The 23,023-nt window shown below is 39.0% G+C and overlaps 3 protein-coding genes across 4 annotated transcripts; all 3 read right to left on the bottom strand.

Moving 5' to 3' along the window:
• Window positions 1-518: 518 nt before the first annotated feature.
• On the bottom strand, window positions 519-11,802 carry galcb (galactosylceramidase b). Of its 2 annotated transcripts, none has more exons than XM_067614298.1 (17): window positions 11,614-11,802; window positions 11,427-11,495; window positions 11,283-11,346; window positions 10,234-10,347; window positions 9,780-9,919; window positions 8,946-8,984; window positions 6,809-6,939; window positions 6,222-6,377; window positions 5,835-5,959; window positions 4,669-4,796; window positions 4,358-4,447; window positions 4,180-4,272; window positions 3,958-4,102; window positions 2,856-3,036; window positions 2,288-2,451; window positions 2,120-2,196; window positions 519-1,342 (listed from the first exon to the last, which is right to left on the bottom strand). In XM_067614298.1, the coding sequence occupies exons 1-17, from the start codon at window positions 11,752-11,754 to the stop codon at window positions 1,196-1,198; spliced, it is 2,004 nt and encodes a 667-aa protein (XP_067470399.1). In that variant the 5' UTR covers window positions 11,755-11,802; the 3' UTR covers window positions 519-1,195. The 2 variants fall into 2 exon arrangements, with proteins under 2 accessions (XP_067470399.1, XP_067470400.1); XM_067614299.1 differs by lacking the exon at window positions 6,809-6,939 and adding an exon at window positions 8,606-8,733.
• A 2,354-nt stretch (window positions 11,803-14,156) lies between these two features.
• On the bottom strand, window positions 14,157-16,850 carry LOC137200222 (GTPase IMAP family member 9-like). The gene has a single exon (XM_067614875.1). It carries the CDS (start codon window positions 16,764-16,766, stop codon window positions 15,960-15,962), a length of 807 nt encoding a protein of 268 aa, XP_067470976.1. The 5' UTR covers window positions 16,767-16,850; the 3' UTR covers window positions 14,157-15,959.
• Window positions 16,851-17,648: 798 nt separating this feature from the next.
• LOC137200221 (GTPase IMAP family member 9-like) lies at window positions 17,649-22,349 on the bottom strand. Its single transcript, XM_067614874.1, has 2 exons — window positions 22,284-22,349; window positions 17,649-19,711 (listed from the first exon to the last, which is right to left on the bottom strand). Exons 1-2 carry the CDS (start codon window positions 22,303-22,305, stop codon window positions 18,744-18,746), a joined length of 990 nt encoding a protein of 329 aa, XP_067470975.1. The 5' UTR covers window positions 22,306-22,349; the 3' UTR covers window positions 17,649-18,743.
• Window positions 22,350-23,023: the final 674 nt, after the last annotated feature.

Genomic DNA, 23,023 nt, shown 5'->3' on the forward strand with positions numbered 1-23,023 from the left:
CATTTACTGTGGCTTGTGTATCATTGTACTTGAGTTAATTAAGGATGGCTGTTACTAATCAGTATTCACAAGGTAATTTTCAGGAATTATTTGACAAAAGGGTAACTTCTATATATAGCAAAATAATAATGAGAAGTAAGCATATATTACCTGTAATTATTATTTTTAATGAAACAGCAGCATTGGTTGATTGAAACAAAAGCAGGGGAAAACATCAGCATTCACCTGGTGAATGTAATATTCACTTTCTTTTAGCTCTGTTTTGGTCTCTATCATCTCCTGAGGAAAATATCTGACTCTTTAGCTGCTAAATGCTCCACTGTAACAATTAGCTGCTGGGCAGGTAGTGTACAGTGGGGGTTTTAGAGCTTTTTTTACTTTAATGTTGAAGGTACTTCATTTTTTGTTCAAATAATTATTTCACTGTCGAACAGAACAGGTAGTTATACATGTGTGTACCAATAATACATTGAAATTAACAAGTACATACCTGATAACTGTTTTTTTCTCCCAGGAGACACTTTAACATATCACAGCAGGAAAAGGTCAGATGTCATTACATAACACTACATTTAAGTGTTCCAGTATGTTGCCATTATTATTATTAATTACACCTGCTGAGAAAAAGCACCTGTTACAACATGATACCAGCAAGTCCATATCTTTTTATGCCAATGCCTGCATGATGGTTACCTATAGGAATCACTCTGTAATAACTGTACTGTAGGGATCCTTGACCAACATTAAAATAAATGGATCTTCAATTGTGAGATTATGGGCTGTAAGAACAGGCTTTCAAACAGAGGTGAAAGCCTGTTTTTCATCCCAGTGAGGTAGTCAAACTTTATTCCAACTACACATGATTTTGAACTGTTACAAAGCAGTTTTTCAAAAACAGAAAATATAAAATGTTTTTATTCCATAAAAACCACATAGTGCAAAATAATTTACAGTGATGTTAAGACAGCAGATTTCAAGGGTACAGTGATTTATGTTACATGATGTTCCCTCAATGCTTGTTTAAAACCTTTTAAATCTTAAGAACAAAAAAATAAATTAAAAAAAAAAAAATCAAATCTGTATTTTACTTGAAGCCAGAGATATCACTCTGAGGTGTTAAATCAACGTATTGATCAAGTCAATAAATTAATCAGAACATTCACAACATAGTGTAAATCATTATTTCACAATGGAATCATTTTTCTGCCTCCACAGCAAAGTTATCAAACTGAGCCAGTTCATATGAGTGTGTTCCTATGGCGGCCCAGCCATTCTTTGGGTTCAGTACCACAGCTTTCTTCCACAGTGGATATCCATTCAGCAGCCCTGACGCATACTGGCCCTGCAGGAGAGAGATCAGAGTGACAAGCTGCAGTGGAGGGTTTTACTACATACAGTACATGTACCTGCTTTACTGGATACAGACAGTCAGTCACATGAATGTGACAATAAAGCATGCAGATGTGTTCAGTTACCATGTGATTACACTGTAACCAACATGAACAACCAGTCACTGTAGTCATTTACTAATGAGCAGAGCAACCAGCAATGTAAAGAGGTTAAACAAGATGGATTGCTCAAAAACATGTTTTATGTTTCTTTATCAATGGGACTTATAGTGTGATCTGACATATACAAAAGCTACTAACTGACATATTCAAATGTCTTGTTATGTCTGATCTATAGCCCAAGACCCAAGAATATTCACTATGTGAATTTTAGGCACTTTTGCTTAAATGACTAATCAATTATTAAAATTACATCAATTTTCTGTTGACCAACTAATCGATTACAAATCATTAGCAGCTTTACTTTAAAGTATATTTCATTGAGTTATGCTTTATTTTTGCAGGTAAGACTACAGTTATCATCACTTCAAGTCACCTAAAGCACAAAATGTGACCATAAGGGCCCTAGTTTTCTTACACAATGACCAGTGCAAAGCCTGCTATATTGATTCATGTAACGCAAAGGGCAAAGGACTGTGTGAAGAGGAATGTAAATGGCAGGGTGTGGGGAGTAAGCCAATCTCAGCCAATCACACGGGTCTTGTAGCACTGAAATAGCTGAGCTAATCGCAGTGAAGCATGACAACAGCTCAACAAATGAAAACACTTACTTTTACAGTGAGGGATAGGGTGTGCCAACCATATGCTCGGGTACCAGACTGTCCCTCAGCCAGTACCGTCTGACCCGCTGTGGACAAAACAAGACAACAAACAGATGTTTCTTTATTACTGGCCTCCATGATACAATGTGTAATGAAGCAGAGGGTGATACTACTGACCGAGATCATTGGTGACTTTGTATGTGCCATCTGCAAAGACCCAGAAGAAGACTCCTTTGGCGCTACGGACTGACTGCCCTCCTTTATCCACCCTGGCTGCTACGAAAACACCACCAGTCTTAACTTTCTCCATGAAGACATCACATGAGACGGTCAGGTTCTGCCTGCAAAACAAAACAAAAAAAAATTTGTGTAAATGCAAAGGTTCATCCTGTCCGCTGTGGCCTCTCTGCTCTGTGTGTGTGTAGCTCAGCCCCGCCCTCGGTCAAACACACACACACACACACACACACACACACACACACACACGCCTACTGCTCTTTATACATCCATGAGACAAAGACCAAGAGCAGAGTGGAGCAGAGGAGAGAGACGGAGACAGTGATGTAACCTGGTCGCTACACTACGAGTCCTGACCTCACAACCGGATTATTTTTGTATGAGTCTGTACATTTTTTATTTTAGGAAAATCCTGCGTATTATACCTTTAAACAAAAGCTGACAGGTTTCATATCTGCTAGGTTAGACCTGCAGATACCCTGTATTTGTGTGTGTAGCATGGTCTCACCACTGATAGTCTCCTATGACGCTGATGGTCTGGTCAGCGTCCGCCACCCATGTGACGGGTCTCTCAGTCAGAACCTGGCGCAAGGTGAAAACGTGAGGTCCAGGGTCGGTCAGGTTGATGTAGTACTCAAACACCCCGGTCTGGTCAGCAAAGTCTGGAGCTTCTGAGAAGGCAGGGTTTCCTACATACAGAGATGCAAAAGCACCATGAAGGTCTTTTCTTCCTCCTCATTTCAAAGTGTCATTGTAAAATTCTGTGACTGGGCCCATTTATGGATACTGTATAATTTGGGGGCCAAGCACTGAAGGTGTCCCTTTTTGTTTTGATACTCTGTTCCTTTTTGAAATGATACATTTTTAAACCTGTGTCTTTCAGTTTAATTTTATATAAATGCTCTTAGCTTAAGCTCTTGTAACCAAACTTGGTGCGTGTGTTTGGATGCTGTGTCTGAGCTTTACTGCACAGTCCTGCGATGTTCTGCCACTAGAGGGAACCAAAACCTTAACATTTTTATATCTCATTATTGAATGCACAAAATCTGCATAATCAATAAACTCTCAAATTTTCTAGTATTTGTCCACATGCTACCAAAATCACAGAGTCACAGTTTGTTTAGAGTCTGGAGATGAAATGTTGTAAAAAGTTCAGAAATACGCTCAAAATCTATGATGCATTGGTAATAAATATTTTAGCATAATATGTACTGTGCAAACAAAATGTTTTAAATTGCCAAATGTGTAATCAAACTTCATGAAAATATCAGAAAACATTTTTTGTTGATAACTAAACTAAATGAATAGACCATTGGACATAGTAATCTAGTGGTCTAAACACATGCCCTGAAACTGTAAGGTGACCTGTTCACATCCAGCCTGGCACCAAGCTGCATCCTCCTGTTTCTGCCCATCACTTGTGAACTCTTGTGGTTTTAAATGTATTATTTCCTGGTTTGTAAATGAGCATTTGTAAGTTTATTGATTCTTTACTTTCCCAAAGATCCTGTGAATGTTTTCCATTTCAGAATTGCTGGAAAAACCAAGACAAGAGAGTAATAACCAGTAGAAAACCAGTGAATACTCTGGGCTGTGTGTATGTTACTTACGGACATCAAAGTCGTCCTTGTAGACTTTGGGGAAGCGAGCGGAGGCAGGTGGTTCAGGGTAACTGCCTTTCTGTCCTGCTGTGATTGTGGTTAATGTGTAAACCTCGTCTTCAGCCAGATTTAAGGTGAATGACCCGTCTGACAGCTGAAATCATCACAACATATTTGTGAGAGACAGTTAGATAAGATGCTGTTCAAGTCTTTCTGGGACTGTCCCTTTACCTTCAGTGGAGTTAGCTTCTCGAAGAAGGAGGAAGGCTTTTTTGTTTTGAAGTTGAACTGCGAACGCCAGACTTGGAGCTCCTTGATAGAGGCCTAGGAAAAATAAATAAGCTTGAGTAAGACTGAAGTATCACTCAGTGTCTTTTAATAGTTTAGTGAAGACCTCAGAGGAACTTACAAAGGATCCCTTCAGCTGGAAGGTTGCATTCTGGGATGTCACGTTGAAGTGAGGGAGTGGAGGTCTTATGCAAACTGAATGATCATGAGTCTGTAAATGGAGGAAGAAACGAGGGAAAAAAAAGTTGTAGTGTTTTTGTAATACTGTATCATTAAGCAACATTTGGTTCTTATGTATATGTAACAACAATACATGAGCATCTATAACTTTTAGGCACTTCCAATTATGTAATGATTTCAAATGACAGAGTGCCAGAAGATAAAAAGATTAGAAGCAAAAAGTAAAAATAAAAACAGGAAAGCTGAACTTGCCATGGTTTCTATGACAACAGTGAGGTTTCCGTTTCCATCAGTAAGGGCTACATAACTTCCACCTTGTACCAGATGTCCAACAGTCTGCAGGTACGTCCATCCTGGCTGAGTGAACTGTGTGGTGTGGGCTACAAACAAAACAATTCAGTGCTATAATGTAACATTTCCTATTAACTCATTTCAAATGTTTAAATGTGAATACAACTCAGTTCATGTTTAAAAAGTCTGTTTCTGCTTTTATCTAAATAAACAGGAACTAGGGTTGTCCACTGAACTGCTATATGAAATATAACTGACCAACTCTCTGACCAACAGGAAAAAGCACAGGAAGTGTGTGAGAGTATGCAGCTTGTGAACTCTGATAACTAGGAAGCATCTCTTGCCTGTATGAGAGCAATGAAATGAAATTTGTAATTTACTGACCAACATCACAGTTTTTTGTAAAAGCAGAAGTTTGTGTGTGTTGTGGAGTAAAGTGTTCCAGTGTGTTATTAATATTCTGTCTGCAGCAGTGGAGCCTCTCTGCTGCACCATTAGTGCCATCGTTATCCAAAATGCAGTTTTCTTCACCTGACCAGACTGTTGTTTGTTAATGGTGGAGTTGCACTAACGCCTTTTTAAAGATGAACTACAAGATAAAACCAGCATGTGCTCACTCTGCACCTTCCGGTTACACTGACTTGTAGAAGATAAGAATTGCAATTCTTAAAGTTTTCCACCCAACCCTGCTGTATGCTATCAAACTACACCATCTTATAACTTTATTAACCTTTTTGACATATACAGTAATAACTAAAAGCCTCTTTACACTACAGTGCAATACATTATAATAATAATTTGCTTTCTCCTCTTATCTTTGACATGGGATGCATACATGTAGTTCATTCTTTTAAGTTTTTAGCTTAATATTATTACTGCTGGAGTGTCATGTTAGTGTGATGTTAACTAACTAACCGCAGAAAAACACTGTTGTCTATATAGTCGCATTGTTCTCAGTATCAGCTTGGAATATGAAACCACTGAAATGCAGCACCTGTGTCAATATGGGTGTCAACTGTACTCTTTCAACAATCCTCCTTTGGTGTTCAGATCAACAGAAATAACAAGTCTCACATTTGCACGATATGTCATAATATCTGTCTCTCTATGCAGGTTGTCATGCGCACCTGTGATCCAGATAGGAGACTCCACCACATAGTTGCCACTCCAGGGCTCCTGAGCTGTCATCAGCCCGTCTCGGCCGAACGGCAGCTCCTCGTAGTAGCTGGCCACCAGGTTCCAGGAGATGGTGCTGGAGGAAGAGTCAGTCAGACAGCTGCTTCTGATTTCATTTTTTATTTAGTTTTTTACACCATGAAGATAAAATATTTTCTTTTTTATATTAAAAAAAAACCAAAAACTTATATCAAACTGGATAGTTAATAGAAGTTTGAAGTGCTAGAAATGACTTGTAAGGTCAGTTAAAAACTTTTCAAACATTTCATTCATATGAAGTAAACATGATGATTAAATGTCAATCATAAAAACACAGAGTTGCTTGTGTGTTTGCTTACGCAGTCATGAGTCCGTTGACATAGTTCTGGTTGAGGATGCGTGCCCAGCAGCCTCCTCCCACCTCATCGTTGAAGGTGCTGTAGTCCTCTGAGGACCACAGCTTCTTCTGTGTCTTCAGGGCCTCGATTACTGTGTTGGTGCCTGGGTAGTGGGCCCTGAGGGGTCACACATACGAAACACAGGGGCAAGGTTCATATGATAAGAATGACACTACTTTTCATTTACGTTTAACAAGTGATAAGTTACTCATGTATTTTTCTTGAGTAACTGTGTTCACCACAAGTCTCTACAGACAGACAACAAACCATGCACCACTGCTGACAGACATAAAATCTATTAGAATAAACCGAGAAATGTGATTGGTCCTTCTTTAGGAGCTTAAAACTACCAAGAACATGGCACAATACAGGAAGATACTCATGCACACACACACCAACTAGAAACATTCAGTATTTTCAGGCACAAGTATCAAGTTAAGTGACAGATTCTCACAACAGCTGGCTGATGGTATAGCATCCAGACAGGCGAAAGAGGCCGTGCATGCAAGCTTGATTGATTGATTGACAGGCACAGAGAAGGATCCTACCCTATCACGTCTACAGCTCTGCTGAGCTCGGGGTCTAGCAGCAGACACAGGGTAATGGGCTCCCACAGGTTGTCACTGGCTATGATCCTGACCCTCTCCAAGCCGCTCTTATCCAGAGTGTACCGCAGCAGCTGGTACAGCCAGTCACGGTGACACAGGAAGACAGAGAGCAGAGGAAGAGAGGCAGCTGTGACAATTCTGACTTTGTCTGGCTTTAAAGTATTTGCTGCGACCATGTAAAGCTCAAACACCTGTGAAAACTTTTTGGGGAAATAAAGCCAATATGACACCCATGTGTTTTTATTAAATAATGGGGTTTAACACATTTTAACACTGATTACTGTGTAAACTTTAAAGCTGCATTAATTGTTTTTTGTTTGTTTGATTTTTATTCATTTAGGCCACTAGGGGGTGGCAGAAGGAGCTTGAAAACACAGCAATGACATATTATCATCTTGTGCAGTTGTTACGTCCAGTATTCACCCTTCTTTTAGCTCTGCTTTGGTCTCCACCAACCCCTGAGAAAAATATCTGGCTCTTTAGCTGCTAAACGCTCCACTTAGTTCACCAGCTAATTGCTAACTATCTGTCTGCTGAGAGTCTGTTCACTAATTCATCTGTTCCCACAGTTTGTGTTCACAAGAGATCAGCCTGATATCAGCACACAGCTAGCCAGTTAGGGCTAGCTACCAGACTGGTAAAAACACACTGAAGAAAGTAGAATCCACACACAGTTCACTTGACTGCCACCTCTCTGATGATAGCCATAGCTAACTAGCCAACCTAATTTTCTACAGTCCTGTAAACTGTGACATGTGCACGCTGTAAATATTCACATCACAGCTCACAGGACTCAGGATGGCTAACGTAGCCAGCTAACATCGACTTTAATTTTGGACGCAAAATAATGTTTTGTGCATTGCAACTCAATTCCCAACATTTGACTGTACCATTTCAAACAAGTTACCACAACCTGCATATAACATTAAACACACATGTACACGTATTTCAAAAGGACAGAACTCTCCATGCACAGCCAGTATTTTCAGTCAGGTGCTGGTTGGTCGCAGGACCATAAGGTGAAAATCAAAATTAACCACCGCACACTGAGATGACTTTACTGTGACTTTATTAGGAGCCAACAACACGTTACATGTATTCACTGAGATAAGCCATAGTTATCTAGGGTCCATTAGGATTTTAGGAATCAATATTGGATAACCAGCCCTAGTGGTAATTATCTGTGGCTGATTGATCCACCGATAATATACAATATTGATTAATGCAGCTTTAAAATAATGTATTTCTGTTTTTTTAACATGACGGCAGCAATATACTATGCAGTTTTCTACATTGAAATTGGTGAGCTATGTTAAGTGGAAAAAGTGTCATGCTTCATATGAAAATACTTTTCCATGCATATGGGCATGCATATATGCAGGTTATCAAGTTAGTTTATGATTGAACTGTCACTTATGACTCTACAAGTGCAAGAGAAAAACAGCCACAAACATTTATAGAGAGGAAGGAGTCGCTGGATGAGGAACACAAGCCCAACTCAACAAGTGCTTTAAGCAAAGACACACCCGGATGCAAAGGACATTTCACCATCTGTTCATCACATGTTTAGTTGTCATCAATTGTCCTTCAGTGAATCTGCAGCACACGGTGAAACCCACACACCTCTGCATTGTGACTGCAGTGCCATTTGGTCAATTTAGTGATTATGCAGTAAGAGTTTTAAGCATCTCATTTCGTGCAACCTTCCAAGTGTGACCTCAAGCCGACTGTACTTACCCAATCACGTCAACAGCATCATTAAGGTACGGGTCAACGATAATAGAATTGGCGATGCTCCAATCACCATCAGCTGCGATGATGCCAACGTCAGTAAGACCAACTTTATCCAGCGTGTTCCGGAGCACCTTGGCAACAAAGACATGCTCTCAGAGGAACCCAGCTAGACTTTAAAAATCATCTCAACCACTGAGAAGTCAAACTTGTATTTCTCATGTCAGACAAAACTCAATGTTGGTGGCTGTTTTTCCTCCTTTAAGTCACAGTTTAGGCTTAAGTTCATAAATAATACACAAAGACTTGCCTGGTATATCAATGAAAGATAAAAGATTAGAATTACCTTGATGTACTTGCTGTCAAAGTTTCGCTCGTTCCAAATCTAAATAAGTGAAAGTGAGTTTCAGTTACACAGGTTCATTTGTAATCAGCTGCTAGTTAACACGAAACCACTTAACACCAACATCCTACATCAATCATTACATACAAATTCATTTCAACATGGTTAAATCCAACTGAATTTTGTTAGACTTGCTTTGTGTAACAATTACACAAAACTTTGTGACCACATTAGTTGCAGTTGAGTAGTTGAGACTTTATTTTTTAATCACTGAAAGGAAGGATGGCTACAACTGGAAATAAGGGCACTAACACATAAACAAGGCATGCTGGCTATCATTCATTTTGTAGAGGAAGCAGCAGGCAGGTAGAGGCAGTTAGTGTGGAGGGCAAAGTTCACATAAATAAATGAACTGTGACCCGGAGGGGGTGAGGTAACTTATCACAGCTGATGTCTATCACGTATTTATAGTAAATAAATGTAGTTGGAAACGTATTATTTACTCCTGAAATGACATCAGATAGAGGTCCCTCAGTGGTTTGAATCACTATCAGCTGAAACAGCAATAGTTCAGTAAACTACATTTGATTGACAGCCTGATTGATCTGCTTACTTTAACACATAATGACATTATGATCAGCAATTTTGCCTTTTATTCCTTCCTAGTAAACAACACAAACTTGTACTGACCTCTACCATGAAATAAGTTGCATATATACTTTCTAGATATATTTACATGTCCATTGTTGAAGGCAAAGTCCTGATATAGAGGGCAATTCTATGATACATAACATGAAGAGTGAACAGGAATGATATTCATAGTAGATGAGTACACACCCCAATATACTCAATGTCCAGATCATGGTACTGCTTAGCCCCAAGGATCCAGTTCACCACGTATGCTGCAGTGATGTCTGGAAAGTCATAGGGCCAGTTCTTGCCATGGCCCACCCAACCAGGAAACGCCCAGGGCAAACCTGCACACACACACACACATACACACACACACACACACACGGCTGAAGATACTTTGTGTACCACCAATACACAGTAATAATTGTAAGTTAAACTTGCAAATCTTTGATATAGCAAAGAGGTAGAAGTTCCATGAGGCTTGTTATGCCAATTGATTTCAAGCTGCATGTTACTAGTATTTACAGAGGGATTGAAGCCATAATCCAGGGTTGAATGAAAAGAAGAACTGGTTTAGTGTTAATTCAAGAAATGTAAAACCTGTTTGTTTGCCCTCCCTGGAATGCAGGGCAGAAGAAAAGACAGTGTGCTTTCTTACCTATGAGTGTGATATTCGGGTTCCTCTTCTTAGCCTCTTTCATAAGCCACCACTCATAGCCTCTGAAGTAGTTTTCATCATTCTCATAGTGCATGTGCGACGGCTCCGTCCCATCTTGAAAAATATCACAGTCCAATGAGACGTCAAAACCAGAAGATAACATTACAGTTGGGTTTTTTTTTGTTGAATGATCTATGCTCTGGGTTTTTACATGGCCCTGATATAAAGCACTTTCTCTACCCTGAGCAGATAAAACTAGAATATCTAAACAGTCACGTTATACTGTACTACATCTATTCTACTGTCAGACGTGTGGAACAATTCTTTTTCTCAAGTCATCAGACTAGTCAGCACTGCGGGAAACAACATCTGTGAATATGGAGATCAATCAATCTGGCACTTACTGGGGTCACATACTACAATTAGAACTATCTGATTACTCCATTAAGTGATCAACAGAAAATTAATCAATAGTAAGGCTGCAAATAATGGTTATTTTTCATCATCAGTTAATATGTATATAGAAAATGTATCACTCATATTTTGTCCATAGATTAATTGTTATTTGTAAATTTTCCAGCAAAATGGTTCCAGCTTCTCAAACATGAGAATTTACTACTATTTCTTGTCTTACATTATAGTAAACTGAATATCTTTGGGTTATGTACTGCTGGTTGGACCAAAAAAGCAATGAGGAGACATTGTTATGGAGACATTTTTTACTGTTGACTGAATAATTATTTTAGCCCTGATACATTAATGGTTTATCAATTCATCCTTTGTCAAAAAATGCAAAAATGCCAACTATTTTCTGGCTCAAGGTTCTCAGAATGAGAGGATTTGCTGCCCTTCTCTGTTTTTGTGTCACTGTAAATGTAATATCTTTTGGTTCTGTGCGGTTGTTTGAATATAATTAACACACTGAAGCTGTCATTGTGGGTTTCCTGGAAAGTATGAGGAGAGATTTCTGCTATTTCTGATATGCTATAGTGTAAAGATGAATTAATAAACGTTCAACATTAGTTTTAGTGCTACTAAGTATCACTCACCAGTAGTTTGGGCATCTCCTCCAATCTCTACCTTCAGTATGTGCAAAGACGCCCCAAAGTTTGGCTGCAGACATCATAAAAAAGACATAAACATGAGTTTCCAAGTAGCTGCTACAGTAAACTGTATGAATGATTGTAGCCTACCTTGAAAAGGTAGTCTAATATTTGGCTGCGGTAAGGCTCAGCGTAATTGACCAGTAAACGAGACGTCGCCTAAAGAAACCAGGACACAAAATGTGACATTAGTGAAAATGATAACTGGAGTATTCAGGCAGACTTTACGTCCTCCTGTGGACACTATCGTACCAGGAAGTAGTCGAGATGAACTCACCCCTCCGCCGCTCAAGCCTCCAATTCCGTCAAAAACTCTCCCCAGTCCGTCTTTATCGTTCAGGATATAAGTCTGTGAAGAGCAGCAATGCGAAGAAAAACTTAAAAACACCACAAACACCGCCAGCACACTCTGCTCCATACTGTTCAACTGCAGTCTGCCTTCTGTACGTCACATGGTACATCACATGACAGCTCTGCGAGCGGTCACGTGCTCTCAAAAGACTTCAGTCAATAAGCAACATTAAAATATTACTAAACTCAGCATATTTCAAATATGACACAAATGTATTACACATTGAAATATATAACGCTCAAGTATTACAGTTAGTATAATTTCAAAATGAACATAATGTTTATTTTTATTTATTTTAAATTTTCAAGTTTGTTTTTTTTTTTAAATAGGCTATAGTTAGGCTACAGGAAGGACATTTGAAAAAGATGAGAGGAAACAACATCTTTCGTAAAAATAAGAAACTAGAGAGAACAGTCAACATCAAGAAGTGACTCGGACTCCCACAATGCCTCAGCATGTTATGGAAACGAGGCTCCGGAACTGCCTATCACTAGCCTTACTGAAGAATACAAATGCTCCAAGGTAAGGCTGGTCATGACCCTGACAGAAACTCAGGACGCACAATACAGGCTGCAGCTCCCAGACTGGCAGCAGGCAGAAAGTGGAACCCATCTGAGGCACCAAGTGCAGCATGGAAGAGACAGCTTTGGGCTAGGCACAAATAGACCCACATGACACAGAGCAACACCTGCCAAGAAGAGGGCTGGTGGTAAAAGTGAAACAGCAGCAGGAGTAGGCAGATTGACGTGCAAAGGCATTCTCACAAGCAAAACAGGGCCAATGGACAAGATGGGGAAACCTTGTACACCAGAAGCTTGCCTAGAAGGATCTTTGGGAAATGGAAGGAGGCAGACTTAGCCTCATCATCAGAGCCATCTACAATGTTCTTCCCAGTCCCAAGAGCCCGAGCCAGTGGCTTGGAAGACCCATCATGTCTCCTTTGCCAAACACCAGGAACCCTATGGCACATACTCACCGGCTACAAGACCAGCCTCACCCAAGGACACCACACCTGGAGGTCAAACCAGGTCCTTCAGCAACTAGCACTAGTCTTGGAAAAAAGGAGGACTAACAACAATGCCTTCTCTTCCCCAACCCCTGGCTTCTCAAACACCATGGCCTTTGTACCAGCAGGAAAGGTATTAAAGAGGTCAGCTGCAGGAAAAGAATCAAGCCTACTCTACACAGCCCAGGACTGGAAGATGAAGGTCAATCTAGACCAGAAGCTCACCTTTCCATCATTTCATTATGATAATTACAACCAGTCTCACGCCAGATGTGATCCTGTGGTCAGCCTCACAAAATGCCCTGTTCATCATAGAACTGGCAGTGCCATGGGAGGATGCAGTTGGTGAAGCATACAAACAAAAAGTACTCCGATCTAGCAACTGAAGCAGATCAAAAGGGCTGGAGAACACAGGTGTTCCCTGTGGAGGTCGGCTGCAGGGGTTTGGGGCCATGTCAACCACCAGGCTGCTGAAAGGGCAAGGACAGGTCCTCTGACAGACCATCAGGTCAATGGCAGAGGCTGCCGAACTAAGCAGCAACTGGCTCTGGCTGAAAAGAAAGGACAAGAACTGGGAGGCAAGAAGACCAACAGCCAGCCGGAGGGATAGAAGCGGAGGGGGGTGCACCTTGGACACCAGGTGTTGCTGTTGAGCCCTCCGGTGATGTCATGGGCCTATCAACGAAACACAAAGGAAGGAGGGTGCCTCAGGGTGCCACTGATTTACAGTCCACACAAACAGGTCTGAATCATTGACAGAAGAAACCTGTCAATGAAACAACCTCAACTGATCCTCTTGAAGTTCTGTTGCTGTGGGGGCCTAGAGATGAAAACACTAAGGAAGGTGGGCCCACCTGATGACCCCAGTGAAGCGTTTACCCCTACTCCCACTCAAGGAATGATTGCCAATTACAATGTGGGATTGTAAAACCAAGTCTTATGAGCTCAACTGATAGTTTTGGTTATCCTACTAGTTCAGATGAGGGTTTGACACAATGGATACTTTAACAAGCTTTTAAAATACAACACATTGTCAAAGATGAAACAAGTGGTTTCCAACCTTTTTGGCATTTGACATCTTACAAAAAGTAGTGTGTAGTCGAGGTAACATGTCAGATGTATATGAGTTGTTAACAGCTAAACTTCTCACATGGTTTCATTTCAATAAATGTTCAAATGATCCAGTATTTCACCAAAAACCAAAGATTAGAGTGTAAATCCAAAACTGAAAACAAAAACTTAGTTTTTTTGTCTCATGACCCCTCAGATTTATCTGGTGACCCTTTGAAGAGGCCCGACCCTTAGGTTGGGAACAACTGGACTAAACTAGCTAACTGTATATAAAGTAGTTCAAACTAGCTCCACCTCCAGCAGCTACAACAGTAACATGCTGCTTTCACACTGATGCTTCAGTATTAATAATCTAATGATGTCATATATAATAATATATCATCCAGAGGCACCAAACCACTACTTAAAGCTACATCAAGCTCATAATACCTATGTACTTTTTCTTAAGTAGGGTTTTTTAATGCAGGAGTTTTACTTGCAATGGAGTATTTTTACATTGCTGTGTTGGTATCTTTTCCAGAATTTTAATAGTTGTTCTAGGCTTATTTAATGTCTCAGAGGTGCAATAAAGGACCTTGTCACAGGGTGTCACTGTTGTCCACCTAAACAAGGTTTGGCTGCAGATGAACCAGCAGACAGATCAACGCAGTAAACCTTCTGCTTTGAAATGATTCATCAATATACATCGAACTTTTTAGAATCTTGGGATATAAAATATTATTGCTCCTTCTGTCAAGTTAATGTGACCCATGAATTGAATTGTGTCGGTAAATATTAGGCCTCACTTGAATGGCTAAATTTGCATTATTCTTATTTGATCAATTGTATTATGTAATACCTAAACTTAACCTAAAATTTGTTTTTGAAAGTGCTCTCTATAGAAATGTGCACAGAGCTCATTTTAAGTCATTAAAACAACATAATACCATGTCAAACATAAAATACAAAATACATACTGTACATATATGTATTTACATACATACATACATATATACATACATACATACATTTTGTCCAATTTAACAAACTTAGACCTAGTTACCTTTTTTGCAACAATCTATCTAACAGTCTACTCTGATTCTCTGCTCACTGATCCTGATCCTTCAGAGCCACAGGGGGTGGAATTTATCTCAGTATGCACTGCGCAAGAGGCAGAGTACTCTGTATGTACACATAATGTAGCTACCACTTCATAAGGACCATCAGAGAATGAGTAAACAAACTGCCCAACACATTATGAATATACATGTAATGATTTTACAAAGCTAACACCATCTTTATCCAAATCAGCCAACACACACTTTTTTCACATAAACAATGCATCAAAATCCTAGTCAACATAATAGCCATAATGTAATATGTACATAAGAGCCTAAGGCAGAATCCCCACATCCAAGTTAACATCATTCCTGAGGGCTTATAATCAAAAGTCTATACAGTATACTGAAGGCCTGCATAGAACACAATAATACAACACATACAATATACACAGTACTACTGTATCTAAAGATTGAGCAACATGTTAAAGTACTGGTCTTAGACTTGTTTCCTGGTTTGGGCTGAACCTCTGAGTTCAAATGAAGGCAAATTTTAAAATGTTTTAAAATGTGAAAAATGTTGATCACTGATTCCCAAAACCTAAGATACAACCTCAAATGTCTTGTTTTGTCTTCACCAACAGTCCACAACCCAAAGATATTCAGTTTACTGTCACAGAGGACTAGAGAAACCACAAAGTATTTACATTCAAGAAGCTGGAATCAGAGATTTTTTCTTAAAAAGTTACTCAAAGCATAATAGTAAACCCACAATTTACACTACTGTAACAGAAACTCAAACATTACAACATCTTGACAGTAAGTCAAGCATAAGAAATTTGTTATTTGTTCCCTGTTCTTTTGTTTCATCATTGCAGTGCTGGTGCAGTTATTAGCAATCATGTTACAATGCTCCTCATCAGTAAAAACTGTTAAAATAAGGAAAAATGCAGGAAAAATACTGCATTGAATCTGTGATCTGTATGTTTAGTTGTAACAGTTTGAGCTTGTGTTAACATGAATTGTCTATGATCTGAGGACTCAGCATTTAATTTTTGTGAAAATTAAGCCAAATAAAACTACTTCTAACCCTGAAGTACTTCTAGATCTATTCATCAAGTTCAACTACTTCTGAATAGCCAGAATATCTCCATTTCCTACTGCAGGAGACATTTACTGCCATCGTGTGCATCATGTTTCAATGATCCTCTCGTTGAAAAAGTAATTTCTCTCTCAACTGTAGCCTGCAGGTCGTTCCTCCTTCGCTGCTCTTCTGCCTTCAGCTCCTTCAAAAGTCTTCGTTCCTCTTTCTTTGAGGCCTTTTTTGCTTTTCTGAACATCTTTGTAGTGTAGTGCCTTCCGCCATTCTTCAGAGTCATTCTGTCAATTTTCTCCAGGAGCCTATCAGTCTGTTCCTGGTCTCTCACTTGGTTGTTGAAGACATGATATTGCCCGTAGCAAGCCTCAATTAACTCTGTGAGTTTTTCACTCTTTGAAATAAAGTCCTCAATAGTTTGTTTCTTCAGTTTGTCTCCATGTGTGAACAGAACTATTGAGTATTTAGCTGCTTCTTTGCCAAAAGTGCTTTGAATCACTCTCATGGTTTCCTCCTCCTCCTGGGTGAACCTGCCCAGTTTGAGAACCACCAAGAAGGCATGAGGACCAGGAGAAGACAGAGAAATACAACTCTCGATCTTTGCCAACACTTCTTTTTGGGTGTAATTGGTGTCAAACAGCCCTGGAGTGTCGATGACAGCGACCATTCGACCCCCGACCTCTCTCTCAGCTCTCTTGCACTGAAATGTCCAGGAAGAGGAAGACAGCTCTGACTCGAACTCCTCTCTTCCCAGGATGGTGTTTCCTGCTGCACTCTTCCCCGCTCCTGTCTTCCCGACAAGTATGATGCGTACTTCATCACTGTTCTTCTGCTTCCTAGATCCTGCCAAGATAAAATATAGCAACATCTTTGTTTTCAGTTTTGTGCTGCTGGCACTGTATGAAATATGGAACTGTAATACAGGTTTGTACTGTACATGTTCACTGATCAAACATCAAAGTATAGGTTGGGTTTTGTCTTCCCAGAATGTTGAGCAGAACTCTTTTGTAAGAATCGGAATACAACTGGCCTATAGGAAATACCTTTCCCCAAGCCATCACCATCTGTTTTAGTCATAGAAAAAAAACTTTATATAGTGCATGGAGAAGTGTAAAAAATACTAGGAAAGACAAACATAGCCAAAGTTACAGTTAAAATTAATACACTAAAAGCAAACTGAGAAATACAAAGTAAGGCATAAGGTCAAAATAAAAGGTGTTGCAATGGCTGGAATGATGTGAGACACCTTAGTGAGACGTACTTGTCACCTTTTCACCTTTAGCCTTAAGCACTGGCTGGCAGCAATGGAAAAGAAAAGCCAAAACCAGCTTCTCAAATGTGACGACTTGCTGCTTTTCTCTGTTTTATGTCATTTCAAACTCAATATTTTTATATTTTGGACTGACTGACTGACTGACTAAACAAATTACTTGAACACAAATGACAAATAACAGCAATGCCATTACAATTAAAGAAAAAAAAAACAGTCTATCCAAATGTGTATTAATCTGCCACTGAAAGTAATCCAACAAATGCATTATTGCCCCCTGTGTGAGTAACATTTGCTAACTATAAAGCCCAGCTGTTTTGAGCAATTACTTACAGGCTTTTTCTTTTAAATGAAACAATATATTTAGCAGCGGGGTAGGGCGGCCTGTGAGACAGATTAACATATTGGTGGTTTTGGTGTCTTCATCAGATTTGTTGAATAAGAAAAGCATAGAATGTTGTCTGCCTTTTTTAAAAAAACTTTATTTAATAAGGAAAAAATAATATACATCAATGTGAACATATGTTCCTAGTCCCACATATACTGTATAAACTTACATACTCATAGACATTTACATATATACAAGCATACACATTCTACTGTACACACACCTGTGCATATAAACACTTTATGATGCATAATGTACATTCACACCCACCTTCACCCTCAGTCTACCTTATCTTTGATACAGAGTTTGTCCATTGTTATAAAAGACTGAACAAAATAGTTTCTCTATAAAACCTTCATTAAACCAATAAATTGATATACAATATGCACATAGACAGTCTTACATAATTTATTTAGATACTACAAGTATGTAATCATTCAGTCACAATCTATCATGGGAAGTACTTTAATGATTTTATGGAAAAATACTATAGAGTGAACACACTGTTAAAGATGCAGCATAATACAAGTTGATTTGTATGGCCTATGTCAGGTAGAAATTATTACAGTTGTTGAAAAAAAAGATTGGATTATGTAATATTTTATGCAAATGAAGTTCTGAGTTTAAAGTCCCCCTCCAGTCAACAATGTGTTTTTCTTCTTGTTCCTTCAGTTGGATGTTGCTCTCTTCTCTGTGCAGAATGATGCATGTGCAGAGTTTGTCATCTGCTGAAGGAGGAAAGTTTCTCACAGGCATATATCTATGAGCCTGATTGGTGACATCACAAATAGTCTGGAGCCAATTGATGGCCACTATACAACTAACAGAAGTGTGATGTGGAAACTTGAAGCCTCCAGTGCACAAACACTGAGAATTGACTCTTCAGTGAAGTAGGAGACATCTTGTGTCCAGCATTTTAACTTGTTTTCATAGATTCTGGATTTTTCAATGAAGGAGAAGGAGTAGATGTCATTTGAAGAATTTTTAATATGGTAACTGAATATTTTTGTGGAAAAAATATTTCAGGCACAATTCATACTTCCAAGCAGTGGATATTTTTATGTCTAAAAACATATCTGGAGGGGATCTTGAAGCGTTTACTTAAGAACAGTTTCAAGCTGGAGTAACTGGAGTGCAGTAAAACATCAAATGTAACCATCAGTATTCAACTCTATGCTTTACTGTTCTTATTGCACATGGCATCGCTCTGAGACTCTGACCGATAAAGCACCAACACCAGCTCCGACAGCTGCTCCAGCTGCGACTCCAACTACCAAACCGACTGGGCCCGCCGCAACTCCAAGCAAACCTCCAATGGCAGCACCACAGGCTGTTGCTATAGCTACTGCTGGAGCAGCGGTGAACTCATTTGATCTTTCAGCTCGAGCTCTGGCTTCACAATTATATCTGACATGCATCCTTTTCTCCTCTGTGTGGTAGGCTATTCCTTTATATTTGGCTCTCAGTTCATCCAGCTCTTTCTGCTTCTGTTCTTCCAGCTCCTTCAGGAGTCGCTGTTTCTCCTTTTCGATGGCTGTCTCTGCTCTCGTGAACATTTCGTTGGTGTAGTAGCTTCCGCCGTTAGCCATAGTCATCTTGTCAATTTTATCCAGGAGTTTACTTGTTTGTACGGGGTCTTTCACTTCATTGTTGAAAACATGATATCGATCATTGCACTTCCAAATAAGGGCCTTCAGTTCTGGACTCTGTGAAATATAGTCTTCGATGGTCTGGTTCCTCAGCTGGTCACCGTGTGTGAACAACACCATTGTGTATTCAGCTGCATCTATCCCAAAGGTGGTCTGAATCATCTTCACAGTGTCCTGCTCCTCCTGGGTGAACCTGCCCAGCTGAAGAACCACCAGGAAGGCGTGAGGACCAGGGGCAGAAAAAGAGATGCACATCTTGATCCTCTTCAACACTTCTTCTTGGGTGTAATTTGTGTCGAACAGCCCTGGAGTGTCAATAACTGCGACCTTTCGACCACTGATGTCTCCCTTGGCTTTCTGACATTCAGCGGTTAGGGAAGATGGAGACAGTTCTGACTCGAATGCTTCTCTCCCCAGGATGGTGTTTCCTGCCGCGCTCTTCCCGACTCCAGTCTTCCCAACTAGAACAATCCTCCTCTCATTTGAATCTGTGAAATCTCCAAACCCTGTCGGACAGAAATACACCGTTCGTCATACAGTGTCGAGTCAGACAGGCTGTGTCCACACTTCAGATGAAAAAACAGATCTCAGCTGACTGCATTTTTGATGACAAGGGAGTCATACCTCACGAGACAGTATCGGTATGTACCTATCTTTCAAGCCAAAAATAACCTTACAAGGCTGAAAAAAAATCTTATCTTGATGACAATGCATTTTGATGTCATCCGACAGTTTGGAAAAGCTCTGATATCCAACAAATTGATGCATTTTCTCAACTAAGAGTATTATGTAAGTGTAAATGAATAGAAACTATAAAAAACAAAGCATTTTCTCTAATTTATTATGTTCTGACTTCATTCTTTAGTGTTTTCTTCTTTAATCTCTGTCTTTGGTTTTATGTATGGAAGCCAATTGCTGTCCCTGAAATAAATTATAATAAATTAGTAGATGATGGGTTAGGATTGATTAAAAAAAAGTCTTAGGGTTAGGGTGCCAACCATGAGCCACAATGTTCCTTGTTTGCTTCCAGGCAGGGATTGATTATTTCTCTTATGTCAGCTAGTTAAGTCAATATTTTTTCTTAAACTGCTAAAAAGTTGTATAACTTAATTACACTAACAACTTAAAATTAAGCACCATTGCCTACAAGGAATGCAAAGTTTAAGCAATGTCCTGTATCAGTCATCAGCGATATTAACATTAAATCATATAGCTATTACAAAGCAATAGTGTTAGATGTTTTTCCTTAATTCAAGTTTTGCAAACTTGCAGATGATTATCTATTAAATAAACTATGAACTTATTGTCTTTGTTGCAAATGAACAAGTGTTAACTAACTGACAGTTAGCAAATCAGCTAGCCTGGAGAGCTTGTGACTTACTAGCACCAGCATGTTCCCCACTGGCTAGCATGTTAGCAGTTAGCGAGCAATGTGTGAATTCACTGTGCCACTTCCTGGTATCACCAGGACTTCAAAATGCATTTTTACATTAAAAAAAAAAGAAAACAACTTACTGCCTCAGAATTTTGACTTAGTTATAAAAACTATGATCAATGAAATAATTGTCATTTGCTAAACTAGGATTTTTAAAAAATAAATAAATAATGAAAAAGATAAAAATTAGAAAGTGAAAGACTACGGATTTTTATGGGTAGACTTTCATGTGTTCACATTCATGGTTTTCAAAATTCAATAAATCACAATCACTGAAACAAAAGTTGAATGAGAATCATGCATTTAATTAGTCTCATTACACTCAAATTCATGTGATGAACAACTCAGTGCATCCTTAAAACACCAATACCAGTGTCAGAACCTAAAATTGTAGCTATTCTCAATGAGACTGGCTATAATTTGGTCTAGTCTGTCCTGTTTTTGTTCTCTGCTGCCAACATAAAAGAGAAAGAATCAACATGGAAAGTGTCATTTTGTGCTTCATCTTACCTAAATTGTTATTTAAAGCATCTTTGAGTATACAGAAAAAGCACTCTATAGATAAAATGTATTATTATTATTATTACATCAGGATAAGCAACTGTTGTTGATACTCCACCACCTGGTTCAGACTTAAATATCTCAAAAATTGTATCTAATAAATACAATACACTCTGACTCTGATGACCCCGACTTTTCCTTAAGTACCACTGTGAGGTTTAGATTTGTGCCTTTCAGTGAAATGTCTCGACAACTATTGGATGGATTGCCTTGATATTTTGTAAACACATTCATTCGACTCAGGATGAATTGTAATAACTGTGGGGATCCTCTATCTTTTCATGATATGCCATCATTAGGTGTCAAATATTTTGGTTTATGACTTAATACTAGCAAAACTAATGACATCTCCATCAGAGAGAGAGAGAGATTTTATTTGAATACTAACACTACCACCTAATACTTAAAAAAAATCTCATTTCCTGACAAATTGCTATGGAAGGGTTGTTTTTTTTTGTATATATGTATATAGGTGCACAAAACAGAAACATGATACATAAAAACACCCTGAACATGTCCATCAATCATGTAACACAAATTTTTGACAGAAGATAAAGTCAGTTGCACTTCTGGGCAGAGTGGCACACACATATTTAAAGTTACAGATGACAGGATATTAGGTTTTAATTAGCTTTTATTATGTATTTCTTATATCATTCATTGTAGCATTAAAAATGCCAGTGGTAATATCAATGCTTCAAGAATCAGAATTTAGTTGCCTCTGGGGGAGCTCAGGTCTCTTTTTGGGGGAGCTAAACGCCTCTTGGCACCCCCATAATTCAAACGCTGAATATTGTGCCTGAATACAGCCTCTAATAGCCGCCAGCTTGGCTGCAGTTCTTATTCCCCTTTTAACCCTAAAACTTCACATTCATCACTTAAACACTGTGTGCTCACTTAGAATAGTTGAGTTCTATCAATGGTATAAAATATTTTATGCTTTACAAACATAAAGACAAAACCTGTGTGGAATAGTGATGATCCAGTGGGACGTGTTACTGAGGTGAGATATGTGGCTGGAGTATACCAAGGTCAGAATGAATAATTACAGTCTTATGCACCGAAAAACTCCTGACTCTTACCTTGATAGTGTTTGTCGCCCATGTTGACAAGCCAAAAGGATCCTGCACTTGTGTGTCTTGTCCTGTATGAATTCCTCTTCTTGTGACTTGTAATTGCTTTATGTTTCTTATCTATGCATGGGCGTTCCCTCTGCCCTCTACATAACTGGAATTTCCAAGCACAAGGAAGTGTCACATGTTTTTCAGTCAGATCATGTGGAATGTCACATTTAAATACCCACATTTTATGTAAATATTTTATGTGTAGGAATCAGCTCATATCCACCTAAAAACATGAAAATTCCAATAATACATGTCACTTCATGTTCCAAATCAAACCAAATATATCCAAATATCCAGTTTTGAGCGAAAAGTACCTGGTCTTTTTTTTCACTTCCTTACAAGAAAGCTGGAGCTCTGTCAGGTTTGTGTGCCAGCAGCATTTTAGCATACAGGATGTTAAGTAATTACAATTATTGTTGTGTTAAAGACAAGACATTTTGTTTATCTTTATATCAAGTCTAAAACCTACTCATCTACATTGTTCACACAAGTGAGCAAGGTCAGTTAGAGAGGTCTCTCATACTCATAAACAAGATGGCACTTAAGATTTAAAGATAAAGATTTCTGATATTGTTCTTATAATTCTTTTACAAATTCAGTCAGAGCCTATGAAGAGAGGCATTACCATTCAGTGCCATATTCCACATGTTCCTACATCACCACCACCTGTCACCCCAGGTTGAGGATAGCAGTGGATT

This window comes from Thunnus thynnus, chromosome 16 (genome assembly GCF_963924715.1).
Source record: "Thunnus thynnus chromosome 16, fThuThy2.1, whole genome shotgun sequence".
NCBI lineage: Eukaryota > Metazoa > Chordata > Actinopteri > Scombriformes > Scombridae > Thunnus > Thunnus thynnus.